This window comes from Myxocyprinus asiaticus, chromosome 24, assembly GCF_019703515.2.
Source record: "Myxocyprinus asiaticus isolate MX2 ecotype Aquarium Trade chromosome 24, UBuf_Myxa_2, whole genome shotgun sequence".
In the NCBI taxonomy this organism is placed as follows: domain Eukaryota; kingdom Metazoa; phylum Chordata; class Actinopteri; order Cypriniformes; family Catostomidae; genus Myxocyprinus; species Myxocyprinus asiaticus.
Genome location: NC_059367.1, coordinates 6,965,975 through 6,993,049, shown reverse-complemented (window position 1 = coordinate 6,993,049; position 27,075 = coordinate 6,965,975). Strand labels below are relative to the sequence as shown.

Here is a 27,075-nt window from a genome sequence, read left to right as displayed (position 1 = left end):
CTAAAATGGGACATCGAAAATTATTCATAAACATATTGAAAAAGATATGCAGGTTTCAATACAAATTAGTAACACAACTACAAAGTAAACTAGTGGAATACAGATACAGCACATCTAATTATATGGACACTGTAATGCAAATTAGGCCTTGTACTCTGCTCACCTGTGCCGTACTGATAAACCTCCACTGGACGATTGTACATTTCCGCCATGGCTTGCATCTCAATATGGTTCCCATGGCAATTGTTCTTCCTCTTTCTGTTGATGTATGTAGTGAAGTCCTCTGTCACATAGTTCGAGAAGTAGTCTGCGTTTTTCATCTGTAAGTGAAATAAAATTCAAATGTATTAGTCCTTAGGGAAGTTTAGCTTGCAGTTTTTCATTTTTTTTTTTTAAATGACACCATACATAAATACATACAGAATCTGAATGAATTTAATAATAATTATAATCAAATTAAAATATTTATTTTGCTTTATACTCTTGAGGATAAAGTACATACCAAGTAATCCATGCAATGTTTGCGGACGACTTCGTGCATATCTTGGTCTCCGTAAACCTGATCGGCTGCAGAAAAAAGATGATACTAGAGTTATATAAAAATAAACACAATATTATTTCTTTATATGTTCCTTTCAAGACAGTTTAGAAAAGTTCATGTTTTAATTGCATTAGATTTTTTGCACATAATTTGTTTATGTCTTTAACTTTAGACAATTTAAGTTAGTTACAAGAGTTATTTATAAGCAAGCACAATGTTACCTTTGTATACATTCAGTATTTCATGTCAGTTAAGAACATTTATCATTTTTACAGACCCTTTTCCCATTTACGTGTTTGGAAGGTGAATGTAAACTGTAGCGGGTACATGTAAACTTTTATAGTTGTGAAAGAAAGACCACAGCAAATATGATTTTTGCATTCCTAAAAGTTCCAACAGCAAAATAAATAATCCACTTTTATGTTTCCACGACTTTCCAAGAGGAGAAAATTGGGAGAGATAGATTACGGCTTTTAGAAGACAAAAAGATGCTTAATTAAATCACTCTATCAGCAGCTGTATTTGAAAACCCATCACAGCAATGTTACATGTTTTTTTTTATTATTATTAATTCAGGGGTAATATAACACAAAGTATAGGCCTAATTTAATAAATGCATTAAATTAAATAATGAAAAAACAAATGCTGTATTTATTCTGCATTTAAGGCAGAAATGCAACATTACAGTCTATGAAAATTCAAGTCTTTAAATTTTGAGCATTAAAATAACCTATACCAATACACACAATATGATCTGTGCATATATATATTTCATGCCAATTGAAGAACATTGTTTATTATTGCATTGTATTATTTAATTGCATTTATGTGTTTAATTTAACAAGATAAAAACAACAACCAAGAATAAATAAATAAATAAATAAATAAATAATTCAATTTAAAAACTATGAAAAAAACAAATTAATACACTGAAAGACAAAAGGGTGCATTGAAAAAAAACAAAAACATATCTTGTTAGTCATTAGATCTAGTCATTGTAGGTGCATGAAATTTGCAAGTAGTTCTTTCTTTTAACATTTAAATTATGGTGTACAGGCAATTAATCAGTAATCCTAAGAGCCTGACAACAGGCAAATTTTGTCATGCATGCAAGGCTGCACGACCCGCTCTGCAAATGTATGATGAAAAACAAGACTAGGGGCCCAAATAAATGTTGCAGATGTAAACAAACGAGCATATGAGCTTCTTTCGGAGGCTGACACCTTTTCCTTCCAAAAGCGGCAATATGCAAATGAGCTCCAGCCTCAAAGAGCATTCCGGCTAGTCACATGACCACTACCCACAAAGATTCTGAGAATTCTTAGTCAATTTCCCCTTTCGCAGTACCGGCCTACTTCTGTTGTGACACTTTTAAACAGACCATAGAAGCTGCACTTAAAAAAGGTCTAAATGACAGTTCAAACACAGCAAAACAGATCCTTTAAAAGACATTTGCACTTTTTTAGTTCAACAAAAAGGCCCATGAACCTTATCGGATTCGATGGAAAAAGGTGTTTAAAGAAAGTGGAAATTTTGTTTTTGGTTCAGAAACTCTGGTTGCAAAGATTCAAACAAACAATAGGTAGAATATTCAACTTGGCACGGATTTTAAAGTTTAGAAACTAAATGAATTAAGCTTACATAGTTGTGTAAGACTGCATTTTTTGTTCTTGTTTGACCTACAATATTTACAACAGTCGAAAGAGCATTAAGGAAAGGTTTTTATTGTTCTAAATACTGCAGAGTTTTACAAGTGTTTCTCAACAAAGGTAATTCATATCAGTAGCTTTAAAACCAAATTGCAATGTTAGCACCAACATGCTTCCCATCCGTTATTTAAAACGATCAAGACTCCGTCTGAAAATTACCATGCTTCGTTGTATTCAAGCATTCATTTCAGACCACTTTTCCAAACAACGTCAAGAAACTAACTTACAGAAACATCAAACAAACCTAGGGGTTAACATCAATAGCTAACTCAGAAACAACGTGAACCTGCCAAAAAATGCAGACTATTGTTTCTGTCTGGAACAGAATGACAGGTACCTTCAGATCACATTAATTTCCAAAGAAAGCACAGAGCGATCACTCATTACTGGTGTGCCAACTGCAGTGCTTTACAGTAATAATTAAATGGTCTGTCGATAAATCAAACTTGATGTAATGAAAGCAAATGGTGACTCTCCTTTTGTGTTCCATGGAAGAAAGAAAGTCATATGGGTTTGGAACAAATGAGTAAAGGTGAGAAAATATGACAGAATTTTCATTTTAGAGTGAACTATCCCTTCAAAAGGACCCTGACATTTCAAACTGTCTGCTGCAGCTCACATGCAACAGGAGCACAGCTGCTGACGGTTCGGTCTGCTTTTGGTTCCCAATTTGGCATGTTGTTGGTATTTTCCATCTTGCCTTACCCTTTCCACTCATAACATTGGGGTGTGGATGGATAAGCGTCGGCGGGTGCAGCGGGGGAGAGGCAGGGAATCCCCCTCTGCTCCATTTGCATTATTCTGACTCATGTGTAATAAATACTGCCTTCGTTACTTTCCCGATTTCAACCCAAATTTGAATACCAAACAGCTCAATGTTAGTGCTGATGCCATGTGTGGCACAATGGTGTCTGACTGCACGTGTTTGGGGTTAGATAAATATTAAGCTAAATTAACTGCATTTCTGGCATAATGGTGATTTCCCAAAAAATAAAATTATTTTTTATTTCCATATATATATGAACTGTTTGGCCTCAATTCCAAGCGTCATGTCTGGAGGAAACCAGGCATCACTCATCACCTGCGCAATACCATCCCAGCGGTGAAGCACGGTGGCGGTAGCATCATGCTGTGGGGGTGTTTTTCACCGGCAGGGACTAAGGAACTGGTCAGGATTGAAGGAAAGCTGAATGTAATAAAATACAGAGATATCCTTAATGAAAACCTGGTCTAGAGCGCTCAGGACCTCAGACTGGGCCAAAGGTTCATCTTCCAACAGGACAATGACCCTATGCACACAGCCAAGACAATGCAAGAGTGGCTTAGGGACAACTCTGTGAATGTCCTTGAGTGGCCCAGCCAGAACCCGGACTTGAACCCAATCAAACATCTCTGGAGAGACCTGAAAATGGCTGTCCACCGACGGTCCCCATCCAACCTGACAGAGCTTGAGAGGATCTGCAGAGAAGAATGGCAGAAAATCCCCAAATCCAGGTGTGCAAAGCTTGTCGCATCATACCCGCAAAGTTTTGAGGCTGTAATTGCTGCCAAAGGTGCTTCAACTAAGTACTGAGTTAAGGGTCTGAATACTTATGTCAACGTGATATTCCAGTTTTTTCTTATTGATAAATTTGTAAAGTTATCAAACATCTGCTTTTTGCATTGTCATTATGGGGTATGGAGTGTAGATTGATGTGAAAAAAATAATTTAAAGCATTTTAGCTTAATGTGACCCCCATAGTGATGCTTGCCTTACCAAGCAACCCAAATAATTCATCATGTGCATCATTTTTCATGATCTAGGTGGAAAAAACTATGTCGTATGTTGATGGTCTGTATTGAAGATGAACTCCAGGGTCTCTGAGCTTAAGTAGCCTACTTCATACAGTTTTAGCAATCTTTATTTGGACTCTTGTAGCACATAGAGACATTACAATCATATTACTGGGTCTCAATTTCCAGTAAAACACAAAGCCCACTGCAATGATACCGCACTATAGCACAGACATACACATCTGGTTGCTCTACAATAGTACGTTTCTTGACATCAAAAGTGGGCTGTTGACCTTTGCGCCGCCAGCGGTCACATTGATGAGAACAAGCGGAATCTAAAAAAAAAAGCAGAACAGAGAAATTTCACTGGGTAGGTCTACCACGAAAAGGCAGATCTAGCATTGATAGAATTCATGAGAAAAGAGAAGAGGGCCACCAAGCAAAAGCTAAACCACAAGCATGCTTCCACTAATGTAGGCCTAAGATAGCGTCTCGATGGTAACCAGTGTGTGTGATTCAAAGAAAGGGGCGGGCCCAGCTTTCCTTTATTGAAAAGAGAGGAGAGTTAGCCCTGCCCTGAGGTCTGGGGGCCATTGATAAGGTTTATCCTCAGAAAGCAGGGACACTGTGACGTCACAATGGGTGAGTAAAGGGAATCTGTTATGTCTCCCAGGAAGAAGATGAGGAACACCATTCACGCATTTCAACAGCAAGAAATGCGTCATATGAACACAATACGGACACTAGAAGGAGAAGAGCAATGTAGGCATGAGTAACGAGATCTCATTCAGTTCCATTCTGTGTCATTTGAGCCATCATTGAGTCTGTGTCACGTATTTGGCGCCATCTCCTGGTGGCCATATGTAATTTGAATGAACGATCCTCTCTGCCCATATGTGGATGACTTCCACCTTTGGTTGCAACGATCTGAATCCTAATATGATTGGTTTAGCATTCTATGAAGCTGGACAACTTACTACACCATTTCCGATGATGTCATCTGATCCAGGAAAGCGAACTTGTTTTTAGCCTGATTGGAAATTATGTGCCGTGTGCACTTTGTGCTTTGTGTGGATTATCTAATGATGCATCCTATTACATTATGTGTAGTCTTGTTTTAACAGGAATCCTCTCCTCTAAGTAATGTATAATGTGATATTTTATGTTCTGTTTATTTTTTGTGACGTTATAAGCAAAAACATGGCTTAGAAGCAACACCATGTTATATGTATGTCAATGACATGTACTTAGCTATCACTCACTATATTTTTGTCTGAGTAAAACAAATAGGCTGGTTGTATTCTACTCTTTGAGAACTTTCCAATGATATATGACACATGGCTATTTGATCAGTTTCATGTTTTTACCGGTTACAATAATATGTACAGTGCAAAACTATTAATAAATGATCAAAACAGAACACTTTTGATTTGTCTGCAAATTTCAAAGCACTTGTTCCATTTTAGTCATAATGCATAGTAAAAAGTTAACACCAAATATATGTGACTAAATTATTCTAAAAGTGTGACTGAGTTGGAACTCCTTTCACCAGGTTCTTATTGATTCAAATTAGTAATCTCTTGGAATTTCTGAAGGCAAACAAAACCAGTTATATCAAAAACAATTTTAGCCTATTTTTTTTTTTTAATAGGATTTATGCATTTTTATTTAATCTAAAAAAAAAAAATAGTGTATTTTGCATTTGCCCTTATGAAAATTTTAATGTATATATTCATTTATTTTTTATCGTTTTAACAGTGGTATTTGTAACAAGACCATAGTAAGCACATGGAAGCATGGATCTTCTTCACTACCATGGTTAGATGTAACATGATTTCTTTCAAAAAAAATTATGGCATTTTTGTAATTACAAACAGTAGGCCTACTCTAAAAGCATGTAAAAACAATAAATACAAAATATAAACATTTAAAAGTTGTAACAAAAATGTATTATATTTCCTCACTCCCCTAATGTAGCCTATGACAAATTTAATAGAGCTGAAGTAGTGATGTGATATGTATTAAGAATCTATTTCTGCCTAAAGTACAGTTAGTGTTACTATAGTAAATTCAAAGGTGGTTATGTACACTGTAAAATCTTAATTAGTTGACCTTAGTTAGATTTTTCAAGGCAATTGGTTTGCATGCTTTTTCTAAGTAAACATACTTATTTGGCTCAAGTAAACTTAACTTAAAAAATTAAGTAACGTTAATTAGTTACAAGTAAACTTAACTCATCTGTGATTAAAATATCGTTGTGTTGATTAAATTATTTAAATTGGGATATAACATGTATTATACAATGTAAAAGAATTTATGACTGTCTCTAGGATAGCCATATGGTACATTGGATTCTACTCAGTACTTCTCAGTAAATTCCCTCATGGTGATTTAACAAAAATCTCAATTATCAACCAGCTACAACAAAACAACAACAACAGTCATAAGAATTAAAACTACATACATTTTTTTTTAACAAAAAAGTATTATTTTTCTACATACACCAATCGGCCACCACATTAAAACCACCTGCCTAATATTGTGTAGCTCTCCCTCATGCCACCAAAACAGCACCACCCGGCATCTCAGAATAGCATTCTGAAATTATATTCTTCTCACCACAATTGTACAGAGCGGTTATCTGAGTTACCGTACACTTTGTCAGTTCGAACCAGTCTGGCCATTTTCTGTTGACCTCTCTCATCAACAAGGTATTTCCATCTGCAGAACTGCCGCTCACTGGATGTTTTTTATTTTTGTCACCATTCGGAGTAAATTCTAGAGACTGTTGTGTATGAAAATCCCAGAAGATCAGCAGTTACAGAAATCCTCAAACCAGCCCGTCTGGCACCAACAATCATCCATGCGATTATCTAATCAGCCAATTGCGTGCCAGAAGTCTTGTGCATAAAATCATCCAGATAAGGGTCAGGAGCTTCAGTTATAATGGAAATGGGGAAAATATGTGATCTCAGTGATTTGGACCGTGGAATGATTTTTGGTGCCAGATAGTCTGGTTTGAGGATTTCTGTAACTGCTGATCCCCTGGGATTTTCACAACCAACAGTCTCTAGAATTTAAAACATCCAGTGAGCGGCAGTTCTGCGGATGGAAATGCCTTGTTGATGAGAGAGGTCAACAGAAATTGACTGGTTCGCACTGACAAAGTCTACGGTAACTCAGATAACAGCTCTGTACAATCGTGGTGAGAAAAATATCATCTCAGAATGCTATTCTGAGATGCGGGTTGGTGCTGTTTAGGTGGCACGAGGGGGATCGGTGTAAGTTCCCTTGTTTTAAACAAACATACATAATTTAATCAAGTGCAAGGGCTTATGGGTATTCCACACAGCTGCATTTCTGTACTTGATAATTTTGAGTTAGTAGTACTAGTTAGTAGTATGCCAAAGTTTAAATAATGTATATTTTTTTAGTTATGATTCCACAATGTGACATTTCAAGTACTGTTTAATTAGTACCACTTAAATGTTTTTATTAATGACAACTTTAGGATTTAGAGAGTAACAGTAACTTAATTAAAACTAGTAAGAATAGTAAAAACTTAAGCTAAAGTTGAGTAAACAATTTTTTTTATAATTTAAGATCACTATTAGTATTTACAGTGTAAAATTTTGTGCCGAATTCAAATGGTTTCTACGTCTCGCGCTGTGCTTCTCACTGGTTCTCGCAGCATTACAATGATCTGAGGTGCGCGTTTAAGAGCTAGAGACCAGTCTGTGAGTAAAAACGCACCTGTTTTGTGCTCGTGCTGCTCTGTTCATTGAGCCGTATAAACCAGATACTTCAGATGCGTTGCTAGACTTCAGAATCAGATGAACTGCGGTACAAATGCATACCAACCCGTATAATGGAGTCTAGATAAACATTTTAATGCAAATAGGAAACTGACGATAGATTTGATTAACATGACTGATTAACACCCCCCATTTGTAACCTAACGCCCCCCTATCAGCTAATTTGCTCTCAGCGCCCCCTGGCATCCTTTGAATGCCCACTGAGGTTAAGAACCCCTGCTTTAAATGATACCTATTTTGTGGTCAAGACTGTAGTTATTAATATTTTGATAATCATTTATTCCTCTGCGGGCCAATCCGAGCTTAAAGGGTTAAAGAAAAACAATTTGCAGTTGCAATGGAAGTGAATGGGGCCAGTCTATAAACATTCAAATTAATGGGGGAATTTTTTTTTAATGTGGTCTCAGACTTTTGGACCCCAGTGTGTTTAGATATAGTAAGGTAAGGTGATATAGTTTGTTGCTGTTGTTAATTCAGGACCCCAAGACAGCATACCTTTAGTCATTGTTGTATTGCATGTGTAGTTAGTTCTTATGTACAATTATTATTTTTTATTTGTTTAGAGGCTTTTGGACACATGGAAACATTTTTGGACACTAGGATAAGTTATTTTTGTAATGCTATAACTTTTGATTGCTTTGTCGTAACAGTGTTACAGGTGACATGATTGGGAACAAAACAAAAGCTGTTTTTCAGAGCTACCTTATTTACACCCTGAGATATATAATGTCAAATAAGAAAAAAAGTTATGTTTTGGCAAAAGTTTTTTTTGTGATTTTTCAGCAGTTTCATAATTTATAACAATTTATATCATTAAAAAAAAACGATACCAAACAATTGACCCTCTTTGTTTTTTTTTTTTTTTTTTTTTTGTAAAGTTATAAGCCTTTAATCTTGGGCATGCTACTGAAAGAAGAAATCTTTAAAAACACCTTCAGAGCAGAGGCCTGGGTAGTTCAGCAAGTAGACACTGACTACCACACCTGGAGTCGCGAGTTCGAATCCAGGGTGTGCCGAGTGACTCCAGCCAGGTCTCCTAAGCAACCAAATTGGCCCGGTTGCTAGGGAGGGTAGAGTCACATGGAGTAATCTCCTCGTGGTTGCTATAATGTGGTTCTCTCTCTCGGTGGGGCGTGTGGTGAGTTGTGTGTGGATACTGTGGAGAATAGCGTGAAGCCCCCACACGCGCTGTCTCCACGGTAACAAGCTCAGCAAGCCATTTGATAAGATGCACGGATTGACGGTCTCAGTCGTGGAGGCAGCTGAGATTCGTCCTCCGCCACCCGGATTGAGATGAGTCACTACACCACCACAAGGACTTAGAGCGCATTGGGAATTGGGCATTCCAAATTAAAAAAAAAAACAAAAAAAACAACAACAAAAAAAAACACCTTCAGAGCTTAAAGGATAAACAAGGGATGAGTTGAAAATATTTTTTTTGGTAATAAATATTATGCCACTAATGCAGTCAACTGAGCTTAAGTTGTATTGAACCTGAAACATTCCTTTAATCAAATGCAAGCAAATGTGACATTGACCATTTTAACTCCTTTGTACAAAAAGTCAGATGTCCTTGATTCCATTGAAGCACACAAGATGTTCTTTGGAACATTCTCAAATCATGCTGGATAACAAGGATCAGGTTTTGCATAAACTTGTGTAATTCACACTTATGTCACTTTATCTCACTTTAATGTCATTAAAGCAAATGGAATATTAAGAAATTCTGAAATTAAAATCTTCACTCAAATTGCTATGCTAACATAATTTGTAATGGAAATGTTGTACTAAATTAGAAAAGATTGCAAAATGGAAGTATTTTCACAAGTGGTCTCAGACTTTGGACTTAAAGCAATAAGCCATGAAAGGCCGTGCATTACAGTGATGTTAACATGGTTAAGGGGTATTGGCATGTTGCAAAGCTTTTATTCAAAAACTATGATAAAACACACCAGTGTAATAATTAAATATATTAATAAGGATGACAAATCACAATTCTTCTGCAAACAATATATGGAATTAGATAAAGTGTAGGCTGTTTGATGTTACAACTTAATATAGAGTTCAACTGATGTAAGGTCACAAGTAAAATCTATTAGCTATTTTACAATGCTGTTCATCCAAACAAATATGACTTATTCAGGGCCTGATATTTGGCACAAGGATTGCGCACAATTTTAACCATTCCCACATGTTACACGTTCATAATGCAGCAATCTAATTTTGCAGCCTTTCATGTCGTGGTGCTCCCTCATAATAATACAGCACCAAGGCAGAAATAGCAAAATACTTTGTGTGCTACCAGAACTGCTCAGCTGCAGGGCGTATTTTCTCTGCCATGTGAATCAGTCAATTTTTAGAAAAATGTAATGTATATATAAACAAAAATAATATAGTAATTAGTGATATGAACATTTTTGGCTGATACCGATACCGATTTCAAAAAAAAAAAAAAAACTATAGGCCGATACTGATCCCGATATTTTGCCACTTATCATGTTTTGTCATCAGATCACTGTTTTACTTAGGAAAGCATAAAAAATGTATAAAGATACAAAAGCTTTTTTACTATTCTAACAAAAAATAATTTCCAATATATATAATTTTCGATATCTCAGAAGTTAGATTCTGCTGGTTTCAAAGTGTTTTGGATGGTTTCCCTCATCATGTATCCTAGGTATGTTCTGCTTTCATAACTGTGACGCCTGTTTATTAAATTTTTTCTGCATTAACATGAGAACGTAAACGAGAACAGGATTGTACATTTTATGTGTGTTACTAATTAATTATAAATAAGCCATCAGTTTTTCATATGGGCGTTTTCATACTTATAACCGATATGCCGATGGTTTTAATTTGGTCAATATTTGGCCGATAAATATCGGCAACCAATACATCGGTGCATCCCTATTAGTAATATAAATACTATAAAATTAATAATATACTTAATATGAAATATAATAACTATCTATCTTTAATATACAGTTGTGCTCAAAAGTTTGCATACCCTTGGAGAATTGGTAATATATGTACCATTTTTAAAGAAAACATGAGTAAGCAGGCAAAACACATTTTTTTTTATAACTTAGGGGATTCATATTCAACTGTAGGTTATAACAGAATGGCACAATCATAAAACAAAACATGGCAACAAAGAAAAAAAATGAAATGACCCCTGTTCAAAAGTCTGCATACCCTTAGTTCTTAATACTGTGTATTGCCCCCTTTAGCATCAATGACAGCGTGCAGTCTTTTGTAATAGTTGTCTATGAGGCCCCAAATTCTTGCAGGTGGTATAGCTGCCCATTCGTCTTGGCAAAATGCCTCCAGGTCATGCAAAGTCTTTGGTCATCTTGCATGAACCGCACGTTTGAGATCTCCACAGAGTGGCTCGATGATATTAAGGTCAGGAGAGTGTGATGGCCACTCCAGAACCTTCACCTTTTTCTGCTGTAACCACTGGAGGGTCAACTTGGCCTTGTGCTTAGGGTCATTGTCATGCTGGAACGTCCAAGAGCGTCCCATGCACATCTTTCGTGCAGAAGAATGCAAATTGTCTGCCAGTATTTTCTGATAACATGCTGCATTCATCTTGCCATCAATTTTCACAAGATTCCCTGTGCCTTTAGAGCTCACACACCCCCAAAACATCAGTGAGCCACCACCATGCTTCACAGTGGAGATGGTATTCTTTTCACTATAGGCCTTGTTGACCCCTCTCCAAACATAGCGCTTATGGTTGTGACCATAAAGCTCTATTTTGGTCTCGTCACTCCAAATTACAGTGTGCCAGAAGCTGTGAGGCTTGTCAAGGTGTTGTCGGGCATATTGTAACCAGGCTTTTTTGTGGGATTGGTGCAGTAAAGGCTTCTTTCTTGCAACTCGACCATGCAGCTCATTTTTGTTCAAGTATTGTCGTATTGTGATCCTTGAACAACCACACCGTCTTTTTCCAGAGCAGCCTGTATTTCTCCTGAGGTTACCTGTGGGTTTTTCTTTGTATCCCGAACAATTCTTCTGGCAGTTGTGGCTGAAATCTTTCTTGGTCTACCTGACCTTGGCTTGGTATCAAGAGATCCCTGAATTTTCCACTTCTTAATAAGTGATTGAACAGTACTGACTGGTATTTTCAAGGCTTTGGATATATTTTTATATCCTTTTCCATCTTTATAAAGTTCCATTACCTTGTTACGCAGGTCTTTTGACAGTTCTTTTCTGCTCCCCATTGCTCAGTATCTAGCCTGCTCAGTGCATCCACGTGAGAGCTAACAAACTCATTGACTATTTATACACAGACACTAATTGCAATTTAAAAAGCCACAGGTGTGGGAAATTAAACTTTAATTGCCATTTAAACCTGTGTGCGTCACCTTGTGTGTCTGTAATAAGGCCAAACATTCAAGGGTATGTAAACTTTTGATCAGGGCCATTTGGGTGATTTCTGTTATCATTATGATTTAAAAAGGAGCCAAACAACTATGTGATAATAAATGGCTTCATATGATCACTATCCTTAAATAAAAGACAGTTTTTTTTTTTTGCAGATCAGTCATATTTTCAAAATCAATGTCAAAATTTCAAAATTTGCATATTGTTTGGGTATGCAAACCTTTGAGCACAACTGTACATAAGCAATGTTCTCTCAGGATTTAATTTGTTAGCATTTTCAATGCATTTTGTCAACAATAAACAGCCAATTTTAATGTAACTAGTAAGAATTGACTTGTACTCTTAAAGGGATAGTTCACTAAAAATAAAAGATTCTGTCATTACTAACTCACCTTCATTTTGTTGCAAACCTGTATACATTCATTCTTCTGTGGACCTCAAATGGGGAGAATGTTAGTTTCAGTCACCATTCACTTTCACTGTATGAAAAAAAAAAAAAAAGATGCCATTCTGCCTAACATCTTTTGAGTTCCATGGAAGAAAGTCATAAAGGCTTGAGGGTGAGTATTGATTACAGAAATGTCATTTTTGGGTGAAATGCCCTTTAACTACCTGTTAAAGTATTTTTTAAAGGTATTTGCCAAGAACAATATAAATCTAAGTCAACACATCATTACATCACATCTACAATGTAAAATCAATCCATCTGAATAAAACTAGAGGTAAGAATTGAGAAAATTAGCCCCCCGTAATATTAGGTGACACATATGTATAAAATATTTTATTCCCCATCCGAGTCATCTAATTCTCCCTGAATTTCAGAAATGTATTTAATTAATTAGACATTTTTACTATTATTACATCAGAGATTCTTGATGCCATCACGTCCAAACATGACCGTGTGGAACATGAGTTGCAGAGTTCACTCTGAAAGAGCTTAGGGCATCGTTTTGACCTTAACAACCATGTGCTATTTGGTTCCACTGCTTGCAAGAGCATCTGATAGGACATGTCCACCATGGCAGCCGATCAGTAAACACACACTTCAAACAAATGAATCGAACTCTTAAAAACACAACAGGCCCAAAGGTAACTCCACTCCATGGCCTTAATGATTAATGTCTGTTGTGTACACTCATCTGTGTTCCCGTAATAGACCTTAGTCACAGTAGCGGCATGTTTGAATTTTGACGGGAATCAAAACCAGGCTGTGAGGGATAGACTAACCGCCTCTGTATAAAGCTATCAAAAAGCTCCTAGATCACATCTAATGTGGAAAGATATTTTTTTGTTTTGACAGCGGAAAGATCCAAAAACACTTTAAACTGCAGTACAACCCATTGGAGAGACTGTATGCCTATCCCTCACAGCCTCGTTGTCATTCCTGTCAAAAATCAAAGATGGCGTTGCTGTGAATAAGGTCTATAGACTAACAATTTGAGATTATGATCAAATAGATCAATACGTATTGGTTCACATACATACTAGGGGATCAGATCCTGAACGTAAAGACAGACTGTGGGCTTTCCACTAGTTGATGAATTCCAGTTTTATATTAAAGAATGGCTAGGTTCAGTAAAGCATACTAACATACTATTCTTACATACAATTAAGCATATTTGTCTCGCTTTACAGTAGAAATATCTAAACATCCTCAAAACAAGATAAATTCACTTGAAAAGCAAAGTTGTATTAGATATTAAGACTTGTTTTCAAAGAATAAATCTTGAATTAAGTTGACATATTGTTCATTATTGTTAAACAAGAAAAAAAAAAGATCAATGGGGTAAAATATACCTTGTTTTAGGACAACCTGTTCAGATATTTTTACTGTAAAACAAAAAATTAAAAATTAATAAACATTTAATATTAAATTACATTAAAATTTATTTAAATAATTATTACAATATAATTAATACATTTAATAAATATTATTACATGTATTTATACAATTAAAATGAATTAAATAGGGGTGTAACGATCCATCGATCAGGATCCATGCATCGATCAAATTATCAATGATATGATGCATCGATTCAACGTGTAAATATTAGGGGTGTAAAAAAAGATTGTATTGTATCCTATGATACAACGCTCACTATACAATACCATCTGTATCGTACGATACATAAACACATTACAGTGTAATTAAAACCAAGCAGTGCAATATTGAGAGCTGCGGAACAATCTCCTCCCCGCTGAGCGCTTACAGGAAAACAGAGCAACACACTTGCAGTAAATAAATAAATAACATTGAAATGAACGTCAAAAGGAGTTTTTTTATTTTTGTTACAGTCACTTCAGCTTGTTCACAGGGGGCTTTCAGACCACAAGGCATGCTTTTTTATAAAGCTGCTTTGAAACTATATGTATTGTGAAAAGTGCTATACACATATAAATGACTAGAGTGTAGACAAACATATTTATTAGTTTTCTCAACAATCAAACAAAATAAATGCAGTGCTGTTGTTTAAGTTACTTAGAGCTCTGCTTTTTGTTGCCAATGTCAGACACTTTTGTGGCATTTATGCTTTAAAAGACATTTATGTTGAATCCTTGAATAAGTTTGAGCAACATTTTTGGGTGCTTGTATCGTATTGTATCATATCGTGAAATTTGTGTATCGTTACATGCCTAGTAAACATTGATGTATTTTTTTTAAAGATGCACCTTTATTTTGAAATGCTCTTGCCAGCCACGTCCGTACGCATTTCCGTCAGGCGATGCAGCAACATTATGATATTCATCTTGATTTAGAAGCACTAAATATGGTTCTCATGTGGGACACGGATGTGAGCGGAGTGATTAAAGCCTAAAGTTGCGCTGTGCTCTCTCCGTGCGCACGCGTCAACAGGGCGGCTTACATGCACGATTAAATCGGGCTTCCCTCGATATCGTCGCGCATGCAACACTTTTGAATTCTACATGAAAATTTTCAATTTTATAGCGCTATGGAGCAATTCAACCAATTCAAACGACTAAACAGCCACAATATTCTGAACAGTGCTGACGAGGGAAAGAGAAAACACCTGCCCTGACCCAACATCAGTTACAAGACTTTTCACATCTATACATAAACACACTTACTAACATTTATCACAGTAAACTGTAACAGAATTTTTCAATACAACTGTAGAAGTTACAGCCAAGAAAAACACGGATAGCACATACTCTCCTGTCGTGAGTATGTAAGCATTTTGGATTGAAAGACTTGCTTGACTGTTGTTGATTGTTTATCTCATTCCACAAGGCAATGAGCTTTTATCAAGTGATTTATGATCACATATACAGTTGTGCTCAAAAGTTTGCATACCCTGGCAGAAATTGTGAAATTTTGGCATTGATTTTGAAAATATGACTGATCATGCAAAAAACTGTCTTATATTTAAGGATAGTGATCATATGAAGCCATTTAGTATCACATAGTTGTTTGGCTCCTTTTTAAATCATAATGATAACAGAAATCACCCAAATGGCCCTGATGAAAAGTTTACATACCCTTGAATGTTTGGCCTTGTTACAGACACACAAGGTGACACACACAGGTTTAAATGGCAATTAAAGGTTAATTTCCCACACCTGTGGCTTTTTAAAAGGCAATTAGTGTCTGTGTATAAATAGTCAATGAATTTGTTAGCTCACACATGGATGCACTGAGCAGGCTAGATACTGAGCCATGGGGAGCAGAAAAGAACTGTCAAAAGACCTGCGTAACAAGGTAATGGAACTTTATAACGATGGAAAAGGATATAAAAAGATATCCAAAGCCTTGAAAATGCCAGTCAGTACTGTTCAATCACTTATTAAGAAGTGGAAAATTCAGGGATCTCTTGATACCAAGCCAAGGTCAGGTAGACCAAGAAAGATTTCAGCCACAACTGCCAGAAGAATTGTTCAGGATACAAAGAAAAACCCACAGGTAACCTCAGGAGAAATACAGACTGCTCTGGAAAAAGACGGTGTGGTTGTTTCAAGGAGCACAATACGACGATACTTGAACAAAAATGAGCTGCATGGTCGAGTTGCCAGAAGAAGCCAATGACACAAAAAAGCCCGGTTACAATATGCCCGACAACACCTTGACACGCCTCACAGCTTCTGGCACACTGTAATTTGGAGTGACGAGACCAAAATAGAGCTATGGAGCATAAGCACTATGTTTGGAGAGGGGTCAACAAGTATTGTGCTCCTTGAAACAACCACACCGTCTTTTTCCAGAGCAGCCTGTATTTCTCCTGAGGTTACCTGTGGGTTTTTCTTTGTATCCCAAACAATTCTTCTGGCAGTTGTGGCTGAAATCTTTCTTGGTCTACCTGACCTTGGCTTGGTATCAAGAGATCCCTGAATTTTCCACTTCTTAATAAGTGATTGAACAGTACTGACTGGCATTTTCTAGGCTTTGGATATATTTTGATATCCTTTTCCATCTTTATAAAGTTCCATTACCTTGTTACGCAGGTCTTTTGACAGTTCTTTTCTGCTCCCCATGGCTCAGTATCTAGCCTGCTCAGTGCATCCACGTGAGAGCTAACAAACTCATTGACTATTTATACACAGACACTAACTGCAATTTAAAAAGCCACAGGTGTGGGAAATTAAACTTTAATTACCATTTAAATCTGTGTGTGTCACCTTGTGTGTCTGTAACAAGGCCAAACATTCAAGGGTATGTAAACTTTTCATCAGGGCCATTTGGGTGATTTCTGTTATCATTATGGTTTAAAAAGGAGCCAAACAACTATGTGATAATAAATGGCTTCATATGATCACTATCCTTAAATATCCTTTGCATGATCAGTCATATTTTCAAAATCAATGCCAAAATTTTACAATTTCTGCCAGGATATGCAAACGTTTGAGCATGTGACTTTATTTTTTGTATAATTTATATTCTGTATACATTTCTTCAACAACTAAAGTACCTTATTTTGTTGTGGATGTCCCAATCTGGATACTGGATTTGCACTTTCCAGAGTGCTCAATAAAATATTCTAATTAGAAATTGGTTGGTTTTGTGATATAATAAATGTAACTGATTCATAAAATATAAACACATAATATTGTAATATCGATCGCAGAAACGAATCGAAAACGTATCACAGCAGACTTTGAGGTATCAGAAAATCAGATCGCTTGCTAAAGAATCTATCTAAGACCGTATCGTGATGAAACTTGCAATTTACACCCAAGAATCAATTTTAATTGAAAAACATTTTGGCAGTATCAGCCTTGATTTTTAACATTATTTTTTTGATTCATTATTTGTTCAGTGATGTTTAATTAAAAATGCAAAATAACCATATTTATTTCCAATAAATGTAACATATTGAGCAAGTGACAATATTTTAGCATACTATCATTTGAAAAATTTATTGTTGCTTATGCGTCTCTGGAATACTCGATTCTAATTGGTCAATGGCAGCATCTAGCGGTCTGATATTTCTAAGTAACAACCGCACATCCGGGGATTTAAACATATCAGACAGGTCATCCGGGTATTGCGAGTCATCTTTCCTACTTCTCGTATCACTCTGTGATCTCTACAAGTAAGCTGATAAAATAATTTCACCTCATCACTCTGTCCATCATGAAACATTTATCAACGTTTTATGTCCAATTATTTGGCAAGTGGTCTTGTATTAAGCTGGAAAATGAGCAGTCAGTCCTTAAATTTTGCTAAATAAACACCACCAGGACTCTGATGCAAACTGGAGGTGCAAATCAGCTGTTCAGCAATTTCTTTCTTCTCACATAAAAACATAGTTTCAACTCAAATTAATATTTCATGTCCATTTATTTATTTATTTGGTTAGTAGCATGTAATAAGCAGAATAATGTAAAGCCAGCTGGTTGTTATCGCAAAATAAACCTTCTGATCTCCCTGTCCATTATCCCTTACAAAACGAATTCTGTTTCACTTATTATTTTTAAAAAAAGTAGGTAGTGTACGGTGTATAATGCATAGTATGCATTCAGCAGTAAGTTAATATTCCATTCTGGAATCCATTTAATAGGTTTATTCACTGGCATGCACTCTTACAACAGTGCCAGTAAAAGGCAGCCCGTGATCATGAGAGTGTTGAATAAGACAGGGCTTCCTATTAGAGGTCGAACAATATATCTGTTGTGCCGATTAATCGGCAAAATAAGAGATTTAAAAATAAGAGATTTCTGGAACTATCGGTTATCAGCAAAAATCCACACAATAGTTTTTCCCCATTGCGTCCAGTGCTGGAGCGGCTGGGAAGGGTCCGCTGTTGTTATACAGTATGAGAGTGACCTCTAGAGGCAAAATAAAAACTATTACTTCACTGATTCCTTGTGGTGTTTGTTTTGACATGTGAGACTACAATATGCATGGAGCGGAACACTTCAGATGCTGACTTAAAACATCAACAACAAAAAGGTATGTATACAGTACACGTTGTCATATCATTTTAAAGTAATGAATTTGTTGACTAGATGCTGCATTAGTAGAAAGCAGCAGTATGTTTGCCAAAAAGGCTGAGAGGATGCTAACATTAAAGCTAACCTCAAGCGGTTAGAACGATGTGACAAAAATACACGCAAGTCCTACCAAAATGTTTAAATGTCACGACTGTTACCATCTATTACCATCTATTTGCATTAGTTTATATTCAGCTGGTCACGTTTATGAATTTGTTAGCTGTATAAGTTGCATATTTAAAGCTAGTGACGTGAGAAAGCAAATGAATATCTTCATGCAGCTAAGAAACGTATAAACAAATCAGAAATGCATCTGATTTCAATTCAATTTTTTTATCCTCACTGTAATACGATGACTTCAGATCGATCACATTCCTGCTCTAAAAAAGGTCAGACACAGCACAACAAATACAGTTTAACAGAACGCAGGTGTCTCAATATGCTTTTAAAGTTCTTTTTAATTAGACACATCATCTAAAAACAGCGCTCCAGCACGAGACGCTGAATAAAGAAAAACTAAGGGAAACAAAGACGTTCGTCTAGGGCGCGTTTGCATAGAAAACAAATGGATGAATAGCCCCTTACAGTTGGTGGAGGTCTTTGGCCATTGAGTCTTGCTCTCTTGTAAGCGTTTCTCAGATTAAGCAATGAGTTGTTTAAATGCTTTGTCAGGAAAGATGTTCAACTTGGAAATGTGTGTCTCGAGATCCTCGTGTTCGGTTCCAGTTGAACAGCCTCTGGCCTGGGCTTATAGTCTGAGCAGTTTCACCACAGAGTTCAGCCGAATACCACTGCTATCTGTGAATATTGCTACAACTGTACTGAATAAAAAACAATGTGGTATTTCACTGTTATTATGAAGCTTGAGTCTGGAGTAGTAGGAATCAGTGCAAGCGTAACACCATGTGAACTGTCTATTGAAGCCCCCCTCATTTTACTTTTGACTAAACATTTGATAATATGGACCGACTAAAACTTTATTTATTTATTTTATGCACATTAGTTGAAAATGAAATGCTCTTTTTTTAACAACTAGGATAGGAATGTTCTTTGCAATAATATAACGGTACTGAATGCTTTATGTATTTATTGCGCCCTCTTGTGGACTAAGGAAACAACATCAATTTAAAAATCAGCTGACTTTAAAATTTGAATATTAATATATATTAATAGTTATATATTTATTTCATTTAAAAAAGTACAATACATTTTCATGGTTCAGTCAGTGATGTTTATTTTGTAATAAAGTTCAGCACTATTTTACTTTAAATGTTATTTTTTCATTCAGTATCAATTTTAAAAACTATCGGTTGATTAATCGGTTATCGGCAGGTACTGCCCAACTTAGTTATCGGCATCGGTAATATCCACTATCGGTCGACCTCTACTTCCTATCGCCCTAGAAACACTTAGAACCCACTGACTCTTTACTCATCCACACTCAAGAGACTGAATTGCAACCAGGCATGCTGTCTTGCAGACTTGTCTACATGCAAGTCACAGAGGAATAATGACCTTGAGTTCACAGTTCACACACCAGTATAATCTCCACAGCTGTGTCTGAATCATAGGTCTAAACTATTTCGTCAATGGCCGGTTCTGTAAGAGCCAATGCCAAGAGTCTGTGATGACAAAGTTTTTTGATAAGAAAGATGCAGCTCTTAAATTCATGGTGGTGTCTAGGTGAAAGGCTGCAAATACATTTCAAAAGTTGGACATCCTCTGAGTTCCAGATGTGCAAAGGTTCACAGGCCAGTTGTGACAAAGAAACTAGAAAACTAAGTAAAAGGTTGCAGACAGTCTTACCATAATCAACGTCTGTAGTCAAGTGATTGAAACCATTTTACAATGCAGTTTCAAACCCGTTTTTTGGTTAAACAGACATTATAATCAGTGTTTACAATATATTTTATAAGAAATAGTTCACAAAAAATGAAAATTATGTCATAATTAACTCACCCTCATGTCGTTCCAAACCTGTAACTTAAACCCATTAGGGATGTGTGCAAGTAATCGACTAATCGAGTACTCGTTCTGCACCAGCTAGTCGACTGTACTCTAATATCGCAAATAAAATTTTCTTTGCGCATTTGCGTGCCGTGAGCAGTGCTGAATACTGTACTTTCCCTCTGAATCTCTGACCAAATCTCAGTTAAAATTGAGTCCACTGAGGGGCGCTGTGCATGTATGTCATCAAGGTGTTAGATGAGAGGAGATATGATGGTATCTGTGCCTCTGAAAGCAAAGCCTAGTGTAGCACTAGCAATATTTGTAATATTTTGATTCTTATTGAATTATAGTCTATTGATTTTCGGTTGTTGTTGGAGTCATGCAAACCAGTGGACGAGGAACTGCTTTTATGTTGGAAAGAAAACGTGAAGTGGTACCAGAAACTCTGAAGCTCATCAGAGCAATATGTGTGTAAATGCGTAAGATCTCTAAACACGTGCAGAGCATATTTTATAAAAAGCCAACTTTCTCCACTTATTTTTCTGAATAATAACATGTGAAATTATAAACAATTCAATGGCCTTTATGTAGAATTTATATATGTGCATTACACTAAAGCCATCAGAATTGGTTTCAATGTTTCTAAGCTCCAGATGCAAATATTTTTATACTTTTAAATCTTTTTTTTTTTTTTTATTAAGGCACATTGTTAATTTAATTTTTTAGTTTTTTTCGAAAGAAAAGCATAGTTTGAAGTTACCTTATTTTTAACCATTCTTGGTATCATTTGTGAATAAACCAAAATATAAATTTCACGCATGTGTCATACTTGTCATTTTTAACTTACATTTTAAATTATGAGTAATCGATTTCTCGTTTTTTTGTGGGTTTTGTGGGTCGACTACAAAATTTGTAGAAAATGCCCATCCCTAAAACCCTAAAACTGTAACAAACAACCCAAAATTCAAGTCATTTTTCAAAGAAAATATTGATATCCATTGAACGTTTAGGAAAGAGTCTCATTTTTAGCATTAAACAACGCAAGTTCTCATGTGAACGTGTGCCACTGTGAACAAGTTTCTCTCATATCGCACATGAATGCGCAACAGATTTTATTTTCTGCAGAAAAATGACTTACATTTCAGATTGTTTCTCACCAACACCTAATGTATGATTTCAAAAGAGTTGGAATATGACGCACGTTGCATGCTTTACTTTTATGATACTTTCGGGTGCTTTAAATTGAGGCACTTTCAACTTTGCTATTGTATCGAAAGACAGACGGTTATCTTCATTAAAACAACTCCGTTTGTGTTCCATATAAAAGAAAGTCATAAGGGTTTGGAATTATATGACGGTGAGTAAGTTATCACAGAATATTCACTCTTGGGGGGAATTACCCCTTTAACATCTCCTCTAAAGCTCACCAAATTCATGTCAGACAATTCAAATCCGCTACTGTGCACATTATCGTGATAGCACTGGTTTATGCTGGATCAAACTAGCCAACATCCTCCACGTCTATTCCATTTCCTGCCTCATAGAAACCAAGCAAGCACTATAAAAAGATGTTATGTGAGCACTGCTTGTGTTGTAACCTGTATTTTCCCATTCTAGCAGGGGTCGATCAATATTACGACAAGGAATCTACAAGCAACACTTGATTCCAGCATGGCTTCAAACTTTGGTCCATGCTCGCCACAAAGTCACAGTACATGATGTGCAGGAGTGAAATACTATGCTGAACCAATAAAGTGTTTTATCTTAACTTGCTAAGATGGACAGATAGTTGAAAGAAAGCTGACCTATGCTTTGTCAAGACACATAGGCACATCTGACGTTGCCTTTGTCCTCATCATCTAGAGGAATGCGCAATAATCAAGCATGCTGACCAGCTGATTGATTTTAAGGTTTATGTAAACATTCCAGAGTGTGGGATTAACTGGTCATTAGATTTGATCAGATCTTCAACTAAGTCACAAAAATAGAAAAACAGTCTGCTTAAGCAAATAACACAAACAATGATGCCTTTTCATTCGGCTACATCTGAAAGCTAAAGTAGTTGCATTGCTGCCTCACTGCCCAGTTAGTCAATGACTTCACAGGCTGCATTTAGTGCATGAAGACACTTTCTTAAGGATTCTGGTTTCAAACAGATTTCCAAGATACCATTACATCATGTCTTATGATCTAAAACAAATTCAAGTGAGCTTCTGAAATAACCAAGCAAATATTTAATGACTACAATGCTTATTTCTCTATAAATGAATCATAAGTTTTAAAAAAAATAATAACTGTATGAATGAATGCTTATTCTTTCCACCGAACACCAAACAGGATTGTGGGATATCATACAAAGTGAAATATTCATCTATGCTGACTTCTACATGCTAGCAAATATTGATTACCAAAATAAATATTTTGACAACCCTTGTTTATTTAAAAAACGTTCACATTTACAGTAAGAAACTTACAATGGAATGGATCGATGGAAATGGATTGGGCCAGTCCATAAACATTAAAATACACACTGTTTCAAAAGTATAGCTACAAGACATAAACATTGTACATGTTAACGTGATTTTTATTGAGATAAAATCGCTTACTGACCTTTAAACAATGTGTATTTTAGCATTTATGGACTGGCCCAATTCATTTCCATCGATCTGCATTTAAAATGCACTGTTTTACTTTTCCAGGAAAACAGACCAAAATATTGATGACTCATCCTGCACGACACAGGTTTTTGTCCAATCAAATGCTCTCTAAAATGAGAATGTCCCTCCCCCTAATAACACCTGCAACCGACTAGCAATAGCACATAGAAAAATCATGGTTCATGGCAGTGATGTAACTAAAGAATTTTGGCTTTTATAAAAATTGGGACGAACGTCACAAACCCTTTGAACTGTCCCATCCAAACTTTCAAAATTCACAAGTTATTTTAAAGTCTTTGCATATTATTGCTAGCAAAATTGGGCAAAAAAAAAAAAAAAAAAAAAAGCTAATTTCCCACCTTAAAGCCTACATTCCATAACTTCACATTTTGTAAGAGCAAAAATCCCTATAATGTTCTACCAAAGGTTTTAGGCTTAAGTTCTTAGGGGCAAGGTGGGGAGACAGAACCAATGAACTTGGGAGAGGAATTTGGGCCACACCTTCACTTCGTGAGGGGACGTGCCTTTTCCACTCCGTCTAATCATGTTATGGCATTCACGGCATGTGCTCTACAATTACAACAAGATGACAAACAGCAAAACGAGAAGAATGCAACTGAGCTGTATGTCAGGGGTTCACAACAGGGCATAGGCTGTTTTGTTTACTATCGAAGCAGGTATCTGGAAAAGATCCTGCAGTGCGTGCAGAGGAGAAAACAGAGCTTACATCAGAATGTGCTTTGCATACACTGGGGATTTTCAAACACAGGTTCATCCATGTGAATCATAATAATGCGGGCAGCGTGCACAAGTTAGTCGCCCCCAGGTGAGGCTGTTATTAGCTCTCAGTTCAACCAGACTCCTCCTCAGTTCTATCACAAATAACACCATTCCTGAAATAGTAGCTTGTACAAGGGGAAGTAAATAAAACAACAGCTGACTTCACAATGGGAAGTTCACATATTAAAAGTAAATTCTGAGGAAATGGAATGAACGGAAGAAGTCGAGCTGACAAATAAAAAAAGGGTACTGTTGCACCAAATGTTGCAAGAGTGATAAAACCATGCTGTGTGTTACAATGACTTTACACTTATTGACAAGGGGTGCTTTTATAAATGGCGGCAATAGCAATATGATAAAAGACAACACTGTATGGTAATTTATTTTATTAGTGGTGCTGGCTAAGGCAAGCATCAATATTTCTATTGTGCATATGGATTATGTATTTAAAAAAAAAAAAACCTAACCCTAAGTATTAAATATTGTTCTGTAAGTCTTCATGCACTGTTTATGCTACAGACATGAACGATACCTCAAATTGTGCATCTTGGTGAGGTGAGGTGAGGTGTGCTATTAATTTCTAAGCCAGTGGTTCTCAAAGTGTGGGGCGTGCCCTGGTCAGAAGATCCTGTACTTACTTTCACACATTCAAATTTGCTGCAGTGACAATACACAGAAAAAAAAAAAAATATGCGCAATTTCGTGTCAGGTGCGCTCACTGCACTATGCTCGTGTAAACAAAGATGTTCTTGAATGCACGCAGATTCGAATGATTGAACATTTCAGGGAATAAACACTTTAATTTCGGTCTGTTTTTCACACAACACTATCGTATAGTTTCAACTGACCTGAAATATAGTGCACGAGTGATATGGACAACTTTTATGTGCATGCTTTTAGAGCTTGACAGTCACAACCACGATACTCTCATCCTTCAATCTTATGTTTCACAGATGAAAAAAGTAGCACTGGTTTGGAACAAGAATGATGAGCAAATGATGCCAAATTTTATTTGTTTGAAGCTATTAAAGGGGTGGTCACACTAGGTTTTAAGCACGTTAATTATTTTCAGACAATGCAAAGGACCAGGATATGATGTCATGCTGCATGGCTTCTGGTGTAAGTAAATAATACACCACAAATAACAAAAAAATACTTTATTACAATATATTGTCTCCTCACTTTCATGCAACAATAAATCACGCAGCTTTTAAATATGAGGGCAGTGTGTGACGTTTCGGTCTTCTATTGGTCACACATCCTCTCGTCATATAGATTCACAGGTCAGAGTTGCTAAACTTGAACTCTTGTATGCAGCGGAGTACAACATTTCTTCGCATGAGCTTGTGTTTCCGGTCTACCGCTTCTGAATGCGTTTGAATGGGAGTGAATGGAGCGCGAAGTGTAGCGTGACCACCCCTTAATGTCAATTCACACTACCCCAACTATCTCCAACAAACTGTAACAAACACCAACATTCAAAAGTTGGCTGTTGGATTTAGAATGTTGAGAAACATTACGGTCATTGTCAAACTGCCCCAACAAACACCAACAGGGTGAACACAAAGTTTGTTGGAGTTTGTTGTGGCAGTGTGATGCGTGGTCACAGGTTTGCACACACTGGCTATTTTACAATGGCTTTATATTTGGCGCTTTATCAGGTTTTAGAGCTGGAACTATCTGATTTGTAAAAGCTGTTTGAATATACAGTACTGTGCAAAAGTCTTAGGCACATAAGATGCTTTACATTAACATTTGTCTTAAGATGGTTAATTATATTTTCTGTTTTAGTGTGTCAGTAGGAAATATACATTTTTGACTCCCAAACATTACTTTTGCAAATAGAATAGAATAGAAGAACAGGGAGCCCTGCAACAGACGTCATGGCCCCCATAAAGCCCCCCACTGAACATTGTGTCAGTCTCAGATTACATAAAGAGACAGAAGCAGTTGAGAATTTTGCTAAATAGACAGAAGAACTGTGGCAAATTTCCAAGAAGCTTGGAAAATTCTATCTGCCAACAACCAAGAAAAACTGTGTCCAGGTGTACCTAGGAGAATTGGTGCTGTTTTGAAGGCAAAGGTGGTCACACCAAATATTGATTTAGCTTTTTTATGTTTACTGGACTTTGTATGATGTTAACTGATAAATGAAAACAATTTATGGCATTATTTTTGAAGACATCCTCACTATGCAACATTTTTCCCAAGTGCCTAAAACTTTTGCACAGTACTGTGTATTTATATACAAAACTTTAACAAACTTAGTGTTACAGACAGATTGTAATGGACCAGGTGGTAATCAGCATCACATGCTCTTTAAAGGAATATTCCAGGATCAATACAAGTTAAGCTCAATCGACAGCATTTGTGGCATAATATTGATTACCAGAAAAAAATATTTTGATAAAAAAAAAAAAAAAAACATCTGGGTTACCGTGAGGCACTTAAAATGGTGAATGGGGCCAATCTGTAAACATTAAAATACACACTATTTCAAAAGTATAGCCACAAGACATAAACAATATGTGTGTTAACATGATTTTAGTGTGAAAAAATCATTTACTAACCTTTTCTGTGTAAAGTTATAGCCAATTTTACAACTTTGTTGCCTTAACGATGTAGGCTTAATGTCAACCAACCCTTAAAAAACCCAAATGACGGTAAAAATTAAAATTTAAATAACTTTACAGCTAAAATAATACATGAGTTTTAACAGAAGTAATCCAAGTGCTTTTGAAATTATAAGCTTCACATTTAGGTCTTTCAAACCCTCCAAAAATTGGTCCCATTTACTTCCACTGTAAGTGCCTCACTGTAACCTTGATTTTTGCTTTTCTTAAAGAAAAGGATGGATGAGTCAAAATTATTTTTTGTGGTAATCAGCATTATGCCACAAATGCTGTTGATTGAGCTTAACTTGTATACCGGAATTTGTTAACCAGAATATTCCTTTAATCTCACTGTATTAAGCTTTGCCAGGAAAGAAGTTTTTGAAACAGTAAGTTCCATCT

The 27,075-nt window shown here is 36.2% G+C and overlaps 1 protein-coding gene across 4 annotated transcripts in view; it reads right to left on the bottom strand.

Moving 5' to 3' along the window:
* The window catches only part of LOC127415036 (OTU domain-containing protein 5-A-like), a 57,310-nt gene that overhangs the window by 11,778 nt on the left and 18,457 nt on the right, over positions 1-27,075 (bottom strand). For all 4 annotated transcript variants that reach the window (XM_051653514.1, XM_051653511.1, XM_051653512.1 and 1 more), the window contains exons 3-4: positions 503-567; positions 164-320 (exon numbers count right to left, since the gene is read on the bottom strand). In XM_051653514.1, coding sequence (XP_051509474.1) covers positions 164-320; positions 503-567 — 222 coding nt within the window. The remainder of the gene's footprint in view (positions 1-163; positions 321-502; positions 568-27,075) is intronic.